General features: G+C 43.8%; 1 protein-coding gene across 2 annotated transcripts in view; it reads left to right on the top strand.

The window, feature by feature from the left end:
- LOC307125193 (neoverrucotoxin subunit alpha-like) overlaps nt 1–13610 on the top strand; it is a 32462-nt gene extending 18852 nt beyond the window's left edge. Inside the window, exons 4-7 of one of the 2 annotated variants that reach the window (XM_079814875.1) lie at nt 8606–8698; nt 8864–10564; nt 10864–10905; nt 11709–13610. In XM_079814875.1, coding sequence (XP_079671001.1) covers nt 8606–8698; nt 8864–10564; nt 10864–10905; nt 11709–12235 — 2363 coding nt within the window. In that variant the 3' untranslated portion in view covers nt 12236–13610. The remainder of the gene's footprint in view (nt 1–8605; nt 8699–8863; nt 10565–10863; nt 10906–11708) is intronic. The other variant, XM_079814876.1, reaches the window with a different exon arrangement.
- The last annotated feature ends 2043 nt before the right edge of the window (nt 13611–15653 follow it).

Genomic DNA, 15653 nt, shown 5'->3' with positions numbered 1-15653 from the left:
TTGTGGTACTCCATACTGAACTTGTGATTGGTATGACATCTCTTCATTTACTGCTACAAACTGATGACGGTCAGATAGGTATGATTTAAACCATGCCAATGCAATTCTACTAATGCCTACATCATTTTCGAGTCTATTCAAAAGAATGTTGTGGTCGAAAGTATTGAATGCAGCGCTAAGATCAAGTAACACTAATAGAGAGATACAGCCACGATCGGATGATAAGAGTAAATTATTTTTTAACTCTGATGAGAGCAGTCTCAGTGCTATGATACGGTCTAAATCCTGACTGGAAATCCGCAGATTATTAGGATTACAGCGTCTAGAATGTACAGAGCGTGATTTACGGGTTTATGTGGTAATAGTAGAGATTTGGAAGCACATAGTGAATATGGGTCAGAGAAATAAACAGATGAAAACAAGCAAAAACACAAAAGTGGACAAAGTAGAAGGAAAGCTATACTCAAGTGACTTGTCGGTGTCCTTGCTTGAGTGGAGTTGCACAGAGTAGAGTCGAATGGTCTTTACACTCTTCGGTCTTCACACAATGAGGGCTTCACACGAGGGCTGCCGCGGAGTACCACTCAATTTATACTCACGTTAAGTGTCGCTATTGAATACAGCTGGCTACTCCCAGTGAAACGTGTTAGCTCGCACAAGGTCACGTTATCAGCGTGTTAACAAACGAGACTACAAACAAACAGCCTACTACACCACACAGACAATGTTCTTAATAACAGCTGAGCTACAGATCAACTGAGAAAATGAATACAGTACTCACACACTAGTTGTTCTCCCTGAAGGTCGATTGCTTCTCACTAATTCAATAATGTAAACAGTGCACGCTCTTATACCACGCTGGCTTAAGGCCACGCCCAGTGAAACGCCCTGTATACAGTAGCTAACACAAATGTTAAACGGGTTTTATCATTTACACTACATAACGTTACATAAAGCACAAGGACTTCAAAGGAATTATATTTGAAACTAGACTTCTGAGTAATACTGAAGATATTATTATAAATTACAGCAACCCCTCCCCCTTTACCTTTCAGTCGCGGCTTGTGTATATAACAATAATTTTGGGGAGTGCACTCATTTAAAGAAATGTAGTTGTCAGGTTTTAGCCGGGTTTCTTTCAAACACAGCACATCTAGATTATTATCTGTAATCATATCATTAACAATAAGCGCTTTGGGGAAAGGGATCGAATATTCAGCAGCCCAAACTTTATCAATTGTTCATCTGTATTATATCTGTTGTTGATTTGTTGGACATCAATTAAATTTTTTCTGTTGAATGGTTTTGATGTTTTTTTGTATTTACTAATTCAGGGAACAGACACAGTCTCTATATGATAATATCTAGGTGAAAGAGTCTCTGTGTTGGGATTTATATGACTCCAGAGACAGCTAGCAGACGGTTGGTTTAGCCAGTTTGTCTGCTTCCTGACCTGGGGCCTCATTTATAAAACTTTGCGTAGGATTTGCGTCAGAAGTGGCGTACGGATGAAACATAGGACGTGCGTACGCACAGAAATATTCGGATTTATAAAACCGTGCTGTTGGGGTAACAGCTTAGGACCCAGGACCAGTAGTGAAAAATGAAGACCAGGAGTCAGGAGTCAGATTAATTAAAGAAAATTTTACTGAAGAATAGTTTGCAGTTTCATCAGCAGAAGCCAGCTCAAGAGGAGTTCGTAGGCCGCACTGCCAACAGTCTCCCCGCCTCCGTCTAACGTACATACAATTTTCTGAACAGTTATACTGTTTTCAAGGTCTAGACACGTCATTACTGCCATGTGGAATGATTCTGATTGGTTCTAACAACATGCAACGTAAGCAACTTTCCACACGTAGACAGATAGGAGCATATATCTCTAAAAATGCGTAGACTTGATGTCGCCCAGGCCCAGATTAGTCTCCAGTGACCTCGGAGGTCACAGAAAAGCGTCTAAAGGTCTGGCATCGCCTGCAGGAAGGCCCATATCCAATACTGAATCTGCACAAATCATACAACGCACACACACAATACTCCAGAGAATACCAGTTTTCATCAAGGTCGGGACATCTTAACTAACTATCAACAAAGTCCTTCTTCAAAACATGCTGATACTAACTCTACTTCAGAAGTGACTTTATTCTATTCTATAAAGAAAGAAGATATATCAAAGAGGTACATTTTTCCCTGAGTCCCCAAAGAATCCCACAGATGTTACAGGGATGACCCCGGGGGGGGTCACCTCAGGAAGACATATAGTTAACACATGCTGATCTCGTTTGACTCCCTGGAGTGTTATTACTACACCAAGGGCATCTGCCTGCCAGCACGTCTTGACACAGACATCAGAGCAGCACCTCAACAATAGGAATTCAAAAGCACAGCAAAAACACTTCAATCATCAAAATCACTCATTGAATACAGAGAGGATTAAATATAAATAGGTTATATGTGAATTGATTTAGTAAATGTAGGAAATGGTTATAAATTGATTATCATTCATTCTTATTTTGATATTAGATCATAAAATCATTCTTGAAGGATATGTGTCTGATGAAGAGACAAGTGATGTTTGGCTTGACCCTTGACCCTTCAGTGCGCACGCACATCCTACGCAGTTTTCCCTTAATAAATCACAATCAATTCTAAATGTAGCGCAGCTTTTGCGGCTTCATGTCACGCCCATAGTTGCCCATAAATAGTCCGTGAAACGCCCACAAGTTAATATTCATAGATTGCGAAATCATGGCAAACACAAAGAGAAAAAAAAATGTAACTTCACTCAATGTAAGGTAGAAGTTATCGTTAGCGAGGTTGAAAAGAGAAGAAAAGTGTTGTTTGGAGGGCACAGTGTGGGCATTACTAATGCCAAAAAGACACTTGAGTGGCAAAAGGTTGCAGACGCTGTAAATGCTGTAGCCTCACAACCTCGGACCATCGGCGAAATAAAAAAGAAATGGTCGGACATCAAAGTCGAGGCAAAAAAGCGTCTAGCGCTCCATCGCCTGAGTGTGTCCTCTTGCTTTCTGAAGATGCGTTCACTCCGAATCCTTCCATTCGCCACATCTTCTAGAGCGCAAGTTCAGCCATTGTGGGCGGCAGTGGCTCAGTGGTTCATGTAGGTTGTCTACAAACCGGAAGGTTGGTGGTTCGATCCCCGGTTCCACCTGACCAAGTGTCGAGGTGTCCATGAGCAAGACACCTAACCCCAGCTGCTCCCGACGAGCTGGATGGCGCCTTGCATGGCTGACACCGCCGTCGGTGTATGAATGAGTGTGTGAATGGGTGAATGTGAGGCAAAATGTAAAGCGCTTTGGATGGCCGTAGGTCTGTTAAAAGCGCTATATAAATGCAGTCCATTTACCATTTACCATTGTGCGTCATTACGCATTGAGATGGGCATTTTATTTCCATCCATTTAATTGAATCTGACAAGCTACAGATGTCGGTTATAATCTACGTGGAAATGGGAAATAGTTCAGTGCAAATGTAATGTCTTGCAGCTTTCTGAATGGTTGAGACATACGTCATACGTTATTTTATAAAAAATAAAACTAAAGGCATATGCATGAATACCATGATTCCGTAGCTGATGAAGAAATTTTACTATGAAAACAACTTTCCCCAGTGGACAATTAATACATCTATCTATCTATCTATCTATCTATCTATCTATCTATCTATCTATCTATCTATCTATCTATCTATCTATCTATCTATCTATCTATCTATCTATCTATCTATCTATCTATCTATCTATCTATCTATCTATCTATCTATCTATCTATCTATCTATCTATCTATCTATCTATCTATCTATCTATCTATCTATCTATCTATCTATCTATCTATCTATCTATCTATCTATCTATCTATCTATCTATCTATCTATCTATCTATCTATCTATCTATCTATCTATCTCCCTAATTATCTATATATCTGTCTAATTGCATCTAGGCCTATATCTGCTCTGCCAGACGGACACATTGACGAGAATATCAGTTTTGTACATTAGCTATTTCGTTCTGTTTACCATATTTATGAGGATGAATTGCGATGCATAACATGCCAATATTATTGCAGAACATATTTCACTTTTCATTTTGCAAATATGTGTTAATTTGCATTTCTGTTGTAATTTTCGTTTGATTTTGTTTGTTTTACACTGCAGATCAATCAAACGGGTGTTCGTGTAGGCTGTTCATTGTAAGACTTGCTTTGTGAAGTCTTAATGTTATTTATGAGAGGCATAGCCATTTCTTTTACACGGTCTACAGTTTCACACACTTTCACGTGTTTCTTCCATCTGTCGACGGTGTCGCCATTTCTCATTTCACCCGTTTTTGTGCATATGCCTGGGTCAGAGCTTGCGTGAAGGACCGCACATTTTCCCATCAAGTTTGCTTTTTATAAATATCAATTATTGCGTAGAGAGCGGCGTACGCCTTCTTTTGTGCGTACGCAACGTTTATAAATGAGGCCCCTGGGCCCTAGTGAGTCATGGTTTAGCTCTGATTACTAGATGTGCCAAAATGTGCCAAATTACTAGAGAGAAGAGCGGAACCACCCCAGGGGGGATGGATGCCATCCTTCTTCAACAGGTCAGGTCTGCCCCAAAAATTATTCCAATGAAGAGACGACTCATGAAAAGACTACTCCAACTCCTGCGAGGACTTCCGATGACCATCACCTGTGAAGAGACGACTCAACTCCTGCGAGGACTTCCGATGACCATCACCTGTGAAGAGATGACTCAACTCCTGCAGGACTTCAGATGACCATCACCCATGAAGACACGACTCAACTCCTGCGAGGACTTCAGATGATGCAGCTCAGGACTGCCGCCACGAAGAACCCCATCACAGCCCTCCAGGCCGTGTCAGGACTCGGGACCACCGGAACTGGGACCACTGGCACCACTGGAACTGGGACCACCGGCACTGGGACCACTGGAACTGAGACCACCGGAACTGGGACCACTCCAGAGGAAACCCCATCACAGCCCTCCAAGCCGTGTCAGGACTCGGGACCACCGGAACAGGGACCACCGGAACTGGGTCCACCCGAACTGGGACCACCGGAACAGTCACGGAGGGAGTCCTCCTTCTCCCCTGCTGTCTTCGAGAGCGAGTCGACGCTGCTGTCTCTTCGGAATTCACAGGGAGCCTAGTGGACTCCTCAGTGATTCGAGCCCACAGCGCAAAACACTTGAAAATGTTCATACAAGCCGGAACTTCTCCAGACTGAGCATGCCTCCTCCTCTCCCTCTCGGTGGCTGGGGAAGAGACATGAAAACCCACACTGCTGGACCTATGCATGACGGAGTCCTTCTGTCACGACACACACACACAGGAAACAGTAAGATCCATTTGCAGTATCTTTATTAGGGTAATCCGTACTCACAAAACCAGTCCAGGCAAGGGTGAAACTCCAAATAGTCAATCCAAACACAAGAAAAAACACAAGAAGACAGTGACCCAGACTTCGGCAGTGACGTGACATATAGATTAGATTAGATTCAACTTTATTGTCATTACACAAGTACAAGTACAAGGCAACGAAATGCAGTTACATATAACATATAACAAGGACTCCATGACAACACTGAAACAAACAGGGTATATATACACACACAGATACTAACAAGGTGACGGGAAACAGCTGTGTACAATAATCAATGAGTGACAGAACGGGATGATGGGAAATGTAGTTTAGGAGTGAATGACACCGTGGGGGAGGAGGACCTCTAGTGGTCACCCAGGGAAACACAAACCCGACACTGTGACACTCTTCCACTACAGGTAACAACTCTTTCAGTAGTTTAGTGTGTATTGGATCTAATAAACATGTTGTTGCTTTAGATGCAATGATGGCAACGTTTATTTAGCTCTTCCTGTCCTATAGTTGTAAAGCGTGTGTAGTTTTTCTTGAGGGGCAATAATTGAGGTTGAATCATAAGAGAGAAAGAGAAAGTCTGCAAACTCTTTTAGGAAGTCAGCATAGGGCCCTGGAGGTCTATATACAGTAGCCAAGGCTAGAGATAATACGGATTTCTTTCTTACATCTAAGAGCGTAACATTTAGCACTAGTACTTCAAATGAATTAAACCTGTGACCTGTTTTCTGAGTAACATTAAAAAATCTCTATAGATTGTTGCAACACTGCCGCCACGACCAATCAGACGGGGCTCATGCTTATAACAGTATCCTGGTGGAGTAGACTCATTAAGACCGAAATAATCATTTGGCTTAAGCCAGGTTTCAGTAAGGCAAAGTACATCGAAACTATTATCTGTGACCATTTCATTTACAATAACCGCCTTAGGTGTGAGCGATCTAATGTTTAGAAGGCTTAGTTTTAGAAATTGTTTTTGTTCACTAATATTGAGATTTTCTGGTTTAATCATAATTAGATTTTTCCAAGATCCTACAGTAGATTTAATGTTTGACCTCACTAAACGAGGAATAGACACAGTTTCTATATAATATTCTACATTGGTACTTATGTCAATTAAGTTAGGACAGCAAAGACTGTGATTTGGACTTTGACTTACATTTACATTACATTTACATTTACATTTATGCATTTGGCAGACGCTTTTATCCAAAGCGACTTACATTGCAATCAAGGTACACATTTTTTTACATTTTTGTCAGTTCTTGCTTTCCCTGGGAATCGAACCCATGACCTTGGCATTGCTAGTGCCACGCTCTACTGTTTGAGCTACAGGAAAGCCTACTAGCTTACTAGTCATATGGTTTGTAACGCCCTCGAGATGTTGACCGACAGAAGAGCTGCTCCGATTCTGCTGGGGTGAAGGCCATCAGGACGGAAGAGCTTAGGTCGCTCCCAGAAAAGATTCCAATTATTTACAAAGAGCAGCTTCTGTTCATTATACCATGACATTAACCATTCATTTAGAGCAAGTAATATACTGTACTTTTCATGTCCTAGTCGGTACGTGGGAAGGTGTCCAGACACGATGATCGTTGGTTCAGGCGATGTTCTGCGCACCGTCTCGACCAGACTTCAATACATGTGAATTGAATTTAATAAACTTCAACATAAAAGTCCCACAGAGTGCCAGACACAGAACAGATGTGACATAATGAATTACTGAATGAAATTGTCACCCCAGGATGAGCTATAGGTGTCACGGTCCACCGGAACAGGGCCAGGGCGGCCCGCAGAGCTCGAGAGGCCACTGTAGCAGTCACGGATGGTGCCTTCCTTCTCCTCCTCTGCTTAGAGACCACCAGAACAGGGTCCACCGGAACAGGGTCCACCGGAACACGGACCACCGGAACAGGGACCACCGGAACAGGGACCACCGGAACTGGGACCACCGGAACTGGGACCACCGGAACTGGGACCAGCGGAACTGGGTCCACCGGAACTGGGTTCACCGGAACAGGGACCACCGGAACTGGGACCACCGGAACTGGGACCACCGGAACTGGGTCTACCGGAACTGGGTCTACCGGAACTGGGTCCACCGGAACTGGGTCCACCGGAACTGGGTCCACCGGAAGTGGAGCCACCGGACTCAGGGGAAGGGCCCTCTTCCTCTGGCGAGTGAAATAATCCACCACCGCCTCGAATGTTGTCCCCTCCAGCGCTTTCATTACTACCCAATCGAACGGTTCGTTGAGGGCATAATTGAAGAGCTCCTTAAGAGTCTTATCTCTGTATTCAAGTCCCTTTGCAGCCCTTTTAAACTCCAGTGCAAACTCCATCGTATCAGTCCCCTCTTGCCGCATAGTGCTCAGGGAGCTAAACTGGACTATGCGGTCCCAGAGGGGACAGGAGACAATAGAGGGAGGTGATTGCGGTGACCTCTTTGTCCGCTGAGTCCTCATAGGGGTCGGATCATTATGTCACGTACAATAAATGAAAACTGAGGTGAGGACTCATTAGCAGGAGAAGTGAATTTATTTACAAAAACAAACATAAACACAAAACAAAACCCACGAGGGGGAAAACATATAAACAATAAAAACAACAACTCAAAAACATACCATGGAATCAATGGGAGAAGGAAGACGTGAGACAAAACAACGATCTGACGACTGACAACACAAAGGAACTTATAAATGGGACAAATCAGGCAGGGAATGAGGGAACAGAGGTGGGGCAAATGAAACCAATAAAGAGATAAAAAGGGGGGTGGGATCTAGACAGAGACAGGAGCACATGGCCCAAAATAACAAAACACCACGAGACAGAACAGTTATGTGACAATAGGACTGTGAAACTCTGGTGATGGACTCCATCTAAAAACAAGTTTTTCTCAGCTTTTTGCTCAAAATCTTACCCATATTAAAGTGTTGATAAAAAAGGAATGCATGATACTAGAAAACCTTTTATAAGCATTGGGTCTGTTCTTTCTTTTGATATATTGCATGTTCAAATATTCATACAACAAAATATTCTGGGGGTCAGAAACCTTTGTGTAAATGATCAAAAATGCTGGTGGTGGCTGGCAACTTTTTAAAAATTCTGGCAGGGAAAGAGTTTAACATTATTCATTATCACCAGATGTAATTTTGTTCATATATATCATAAATATATATATATAAATATGACCTTTGTTATTTACTGCAGCCTTGGCATCAGAGCCCATTGAAGTGGCAGCTCTAGGAAGACCTCTGTCTCCTGGTATGCTGTATGACCTCCGCAAGGATACCTTCATTCCAGGTGCTTTACCAACCTAAAATAAATAAATAAATAAAAGTTTATTTTCCCCTCTTCACCAAATGATGTATCACTAGTACTTGTGTAACCACACAATAAAACCTGCATGTTTTTTCAACAGTGCATTGCATCCTCATACGTGACTGTTAAAGTGATTTCTCATTTCAGGTGTTACTCTGTGGGATACGAAGTCCCTGAATGAAGATTTGGCCACCCATCAACAGCCCAAGACAGAATTGAAGTTCAGTAGCTCCGACTCTCTCTCTAGTAAGTCCAGTCTCCTGGATGTAAGTGCTTCCCTGAAGGCCAGCTTCTTAGGAGGGCTAGTGGAGGTGGGAGGATCTGCCAAGTATCTGCGTGACACCAAATCCTCAAACCAACAGTCCAGAGTAACAATGTCTTACAGTGAAACCACCAGATTCGAACAGCTCACTATGACTCATCTGGGCCACATCACCTACCCTCAGGTGTTTGACCAGAAAACTGCAACTCATGTGGTCACGGCTGTACTGTACGGAGCTCAGGCCTTCATGGTGTTTGATCAGACATTTTCAGAAGAGGAAAAAAAGCAGGAGATTGAGGGACACCTGAATGTCATGGTCAAGAAGATCCCTGGATTTTCTATTGAAGGAGAAGGAGCTTTAGAAATGACAGATGGTGATAAGCAAAAGGCTGAGAACATTGCTTGCAGATTTTATGGTGACTTCCGTCTTGAGCAGAGCCCCACCACTTACACAGAGGCCGTAGAGGTGTACAAGAAGCTCCCCACTATCCTGAAGGAGAAACCACAGAATGCAGTTCCAATCAAAGTCTGGCTCTATCCTCTTTCTCTACTGGATTCAAAAGCTGCTAAGCTGGAGAGAGAAATCACCACATATCTGGTTTCCAACATTGAAGATTTAATGGAGGAGCTGGGAGAAGTAGAGAGGACATACAACGACCTGTCCAGAAAATTACCGGTGAATGCTTTCAATGATATCAAAGAGAGGCTGCATTCATTTCAGAGCTCATTTAGCATTTACAAGACAATGCTCATGAAAGCTGTCAGCAGGGTCTTGCCCGGTATACGAGGAGGAGAGATAGAGGAGAATTCACTGGAAGACGTCCAGAAGACCCACTACAGCTCCCCTTTTACAGCTGACAGGCTTAACCTGTGGCTAGGTCATGTAAAGTCTGAACTTGACCTCTTGAGTTCTCACATCAAGATACTGAAGAGAATCACAACTGAAGACTCAAACCGTCTCAACTCCATCCTCTTTGATCCTGATATTGATGTTGTGGTGTGCTTGACCTTCACGTCTCTGAAGTATGAAGACCCGTATATTTCAACCCTGAAGGAGTTTCTGAAATCTGACAAGTTTAAAGAGCTAGATGGGGAACAAAACATGGTTTCTGTGGAATCTGACAGACAGTGGTTCAACAATCATGCTGTCATCACAAAGATGAGAGAGACCGTAGCTCTTTTCAGAAGTTTTTCAGAGGCTAATAAAGATGAAAATAGATACCGATTCATTATGTCTGCCATCTCCGATCCATCCAGTCCAGGCTCGTCCATCCGTCTGTATGAAAAAGGGCAGCTGACAGACACACAGTTCCAGCCCGTGTCAAAGCCTCCCCCACCAGAAGTGAAGAAGGTCCTGAGGAGCAGTGTGTCCCTGAAACTGCAGAAGTCCCCGACTGGAGAAACTGTGCAGTACAGAGTGGAGTACCAGAAGGTGAACGGGGAACAGCATGTCAAAGACACATCTGATGAAGACTTTACTCTGACTGGATTGGAGTTTGGACAGCAGTACTTGATCCGCTACAGGATAGTGGGTAAAGTGGGAGTGAGTGAAGCCAGTGACACTATCGGCCCCATAACGACTCCAGGTGAGTGCCATATGTTCATTTATTTGCATTAATCTTTATCTTTAAAAAAATGATCATAATTTGCTTCACTCACTCAATGTTTGTATTGACAATCATATTTCCTAACAGTCGGGCTATTAATAATTATATGTCAATAGTGTCAAACCCTCAGTAGTGCTCGTGTCAGGATTAGAGCTCTGGAAACAGCAGGAACATTTCTCTAAATATCTTCTGTGTTGGAGGATTTCTGCATGTCTTAGCAATGGATGCAGGATCAGTTTGATGATAATCACACTCTTCATGTCTGTTGATTTCCACAGTCACTGATCCCGATCCCAAGACCAGAGATGACTTCCTGCACTGTAAGTCACTGAGAACCCAAGCAGAGAAACTCATGAGTGTGTGTTCATGAGTGTGTTCATGAGTGTGTTCATGTTCTTCATGAGTGTGTTCATGTGTGTGTTCATGAGTGTGTTCATGAGTGTGTTCAGGAATGTGTTCATGTTCTTCATGAGTGTGTTCATGAGTGTGTGTTCATGAGTGTGTGTTCATGAGTGTGTGTTCATGAGTGTGTGTTCATGTGTGTGTTCATGAGTGTGTTCATGAGTGTGTTCATGAGTGTGTTCATGTTCTTCATGAGTGTGTTCATGTGTGTGTTCATGAGTGTGTTCATGAGTGTGTTCATGAGTGTGTTCATGTTCTTCATGAGTGTGTTCATGTGTGTGTTCATGAGTGTGTTCATGTTCTTCATGAGTGTGTTCATGAGTGTGTTCATGTTCTTCATGAGTGTGTTCATGAGTGTGTTCATGAGTGTGTTCATGTTCTTCATGAGTGTGTTCATGAGTGTGTTCATGTTCTTCATGAGTGTGTTCATGAGTGTGTTCATGAGTGTGTTCATGAGTGTGTTCATGAGTGTGTTCATGTGTGTGTTCATGAGTGTGTTCATGAGTGTGTTCATGAGTGTGTTCATGTGTGTGTTCATGTGTGTGTTCATGTTCTTCCTGGAGAAGAGGAAAGAAAACATGACAGAAGAGTTATAGAGTTGATCATGTGAATGATGATTAAACTGAACTGAGACACTGATGATTTAATGTAGCTGAACTCTTCATGTTCAATATAAGATCATATTCATAATCCCTCATTCTGATGTGTTTCTCTCCACCAGACTCTCTTCGGCTGACTCTAGACCCGAACACAGTGTATAAACGCCTCCTTCTGTCTGAGGACAACAGAGAGATTATTAACACTGGCACAGATCAGCCCTATCCTGATCATCCTGACAGATTTGAGTATTGGTATCAGGTGTTGTGTAGAGAGAGTGTGAGTGGACGCTCTTACTGGGAGGTTGAGTGGAAAAATGATGTGGATATATCAGTGTCATATCAGAGCATCTGCAGGAAGGGAGAGGGTAAGGAGTGTGGGTTTGGAGGTAATGATCAGTCCTGGACTTTGGACTGCAGACGTGACAGATACTCATACACACACAATAACATACTGACTCCTCTCCCTGTAAAGCCCATCCTCAGCTCTGGCTATAATAGAGTAGGAGTGTATGTGGATCACAGTGTGGGAACTCTGTCCTTCTACAGCGTCACTGGAGACACAATGAGCCTCATCCACACAGTCCAGACCACATTCACTCAGCCGCTCTATCCTGGGTTTTATGTTAATGGATTAGTGAAACTGTGTTGATGAGGGACAGATGAGGGATTCTACCCATAATGCTTTGAGCTCATGATAAATCAGTGACAGTGAGTGTTATAGAGTCTCTTCATTACATTAATACTACAGCTGAACTTCTGTCACTGAAACAACATGTGTGTGTAATAAACCCTCATACAGACAACAAGATCAGTGTGTGTGTGTGTGTGTGTGTGTGTGTGTGTGTGTGTGTGTGTGTGTGTGTGTGTGTGTGTGTGTGTGTGTGTGTGTGTGTGTGTGTGTGTGTGTGTGTGTGATAAACCCTCATACAGACAACAAGATCAGTGTGTGTGTGTGTGTGTGTGTGTGTGTGTGTGTGTGTGTGTGTGTGTGTGTGTGTGTGTGTGTGTGTGTGTGATAAACCCTCATACAGACAACAAGATCAGTGTGTGTGTGTGTGTGTGTGTGTGTGTGTGTGTGTGTGTGTGTGTGTGTGTGTGTGTGTGTGTGTGTGTGTGTGTGATAAACCCTCATACAGACAACAAGATCAGTGTGTGTGTGTGTGTGTCTGTACAAAATACAGTTACATATTAGAGACCAGAGGTATAGTCACTGAAATACATGGTAAAAGTATTTACACTTTGCAGTAGGAGAAGCCCTTATACAATATCCTACCTGTTGGTTTCTGGAAAAAAATCTGGAAAATGGATGCCACTGTGTCCCGGCTGAGATTTGGCTGTACTCGTTCACCAGCCCCTCTGATAGCCTGTGGTTTATGACATTGTCTATGATGGACATCTTATTTCATCAGTTACCCTAATTCTGGCCCTTCTTTGAATGTCCCCATGCATTCACCCTCCTCAATCTCTACCTTGCCCTTGTCCAGGCATTCCTCTCCCTTGCTCTTGTCCCACTCCTCTCCCTTGTCCTGTTACTCATCTTCCTCTCCCTCATAAAGACATTTTTCTTACTTTCTTTGTGTTGCTCTATATTCCTTTTCCACACAAGATCAGCCGAATGATGTCCTCTTTTACTGTATACCATATGGTCATGAGATTGAAAGAACATCAACACCTGAACAATTCCTAGATGGGAATCAGCTGGGATTTATATATTTGCATAACTTCACTCAGCTGTTTCTCAGTAACAATGGAATCAAATACAGGGGATATATTTGTGTTTCCATTTTCAATATAAACAGCTGTTCACTTTTACTTTAATCTATAAGGTTAGGGTTTAGAACAAGGTGTTATCTGTTCTGACGTACAGTGTTAAAGCATTGGTAAATTTGGCAGTGAAAATCCATTGTTTTGGTATTGGTTGAGCTTGTGTGTATAAGAAGTTCAAGCATTTTAAATTTGTGTTAACTGTATGCATTTTGTGTAAAAGCAACAATAAATGTGTTAATTGTATAGCCTACACAGACAGATGTTGTGCTAACTGCGTTAAGAGTTTAGGAAATTTGTTAAAAGTATTGAAAAAATTGTCATAGCGATTGTAAAAAACTGTAATAACTCTGGTGTTCGGAAGTTTAGGCCATGTCCATAAGAATGTGGTCAGGGGGATGCAGTTGGGGGGGCTGCAAAAAAAGGAGGCAAAACGTTCTCACTACAACGTTCTTGCAACGTCTTTATCATGTTATTTGTGCTTGACTGACGTTCTCATAATGTTGAGCAAAAACGTTCTGACAACAACTTTTTGTTAGCTGGGCTAGTAGCTGTACGGCCGAATCACATTCTGGTGCATTATTTTCCTGTTTAACACTGTGAAGCAGCTTTGAAACAATCTGATTAGAGGTGACTTGACTTTAAAAAAAATTATAATAATTTTCCTAGAATTGACGAAATTCTAATGAAATAGTTTTTCTTGTACTATACAGTATGGCTTGTCTTGAGTAAGTGTTTTCACAAAGAATAAAGTCTGCACAGGTTTTGCAAGGATAGCTTTAGAAGTAGAGGTTGTAAGGATCCAAGTGCAGCTTTATTTTAAAGCAATGTGTAAGAAAACGTCTCGGGTTATGACTATAACCCTTGTTCCCCGAGAAGGGGAACGAGACACTGCGTCATCGTGACGACACTTTGGGGAACGCCCCTCGCGTTAAGCGTCTGAAGAAACAGTAGAATCAGCCCAATCCGATTGGTGTTGCGTGATGACGTCGTATGTGACGGCATACCCGGAAGATACAAAGAGACGTCTGAACGAAACAGAGATAGCGTTCTTTGCGATGAAGCGAGCGCTCTGATGATTGGGTGGACACGAGACGCAGTGTCTCGTTCCCCTTCTCGGGGAACAAGGGTTATAGTCATAACCCGAGACGTTCCCCTTCGAGGGAACTCGAACTGCGTCATCGTGACGACACTTTGGGGAACGAGTACCAACTATCCCGCACCAATCATAACCACCCCAGTGTGAAGCTGGAACCAGGCACAACTAGGGGGCGAGCACTCTCGCGCCAGGCGTCTCAGGGAGATGCAGACTATAAAAACGAATGAAGGTGTGAGGAGTGGCCCACCCAGCCGCCTCGCAGATGTCTAGCATCGAGGCCCCAGAAAGGAGGGCTACCGAGGAGGCCATGCTCCTGGTAGAATGGGCCCTCACGGCTAAGGGTGAAGGCAGGTTGCGTACCCGATAAGCCATGGCTATAGCCTGGACAATCCAGTTACTAATCGTCTGTTTTGACGCAGGCAGCCCTTTCTTGGGTGAACCAAAACACACCAACAACTGGTCCGACTTTCTCCACTGAGCAGACTTCTCCAGATAAATCCTCAATGCCCGCACTGGGCAGAGGAGGTGAAGTCTGCTCTCTTCCGCCGTCACGTGAGGTGGAGGATGGAATGCCTGGAGAACCACTGACCTTGCCCTGTTAGATGGCACTTTGGGCACGTAGCCCTGGCTGGGATGCAAGATGGCTTTAACCATGCCAGGGGCAAACTCCAGGCAAGTCGGCGTGACCGCCAAGGCCTGGAGGTCCCCCACTCTCCTCAGAGAAGTGATGGCAAGGAGAAAAGCCACCTTGAAGGTCAGTATTCTCGCCTCAGCCGACTCCAGCGGCTCAAAGGGGGCCTCAGCCAGCCCTTCGAGCACCACTGCCAGGTCCCAGGTTGGGACCCTGGAATGAGCCGCAGGCCTCATCCTCCGAGCCCCACGGAGGAAACGTACAACCAGATGGTGCCTTCCCAACGTCGCATCACCTAAAGGTGCGTGGAAAGCCCCAATGGCAGCCACATACACCTTAAGTGTGGACGGGGAAAGACCGGCGGAGAAGCGGTCTTGAAGGAACTCCAGCACTGAAGCCACTGGGCAGTTAACTGGGTTCACCTGCCGCTCTCTACACCAAGTGGAAAATACATTCCACTTTAGGCTGTACAACCTGGTGGATGGAGCTCTGGAACTGAGTAGGGTCTCCACGACACCTGCCGACAGGCCCTCTGCTAGGAACTGAGCCCCCTCAGGGGCCAGACCCAGAGAT

The sequence above is a fragment of the Gobio gobio genome, assembly GCF_949357685.1.
Source record: "Gobio gobio genome assembly, chromosome: 4".
In the NCBI taxonomy this organism is placed as follows: Eukaryota; Metazoa; Chordata; class Actinopteri; order Cypriniformes; family Gobionidae; genus Gobio; species Gobio gobio.
This window is presented reverse-complemented; position numbering and strand designations above follow the sequence as displayed.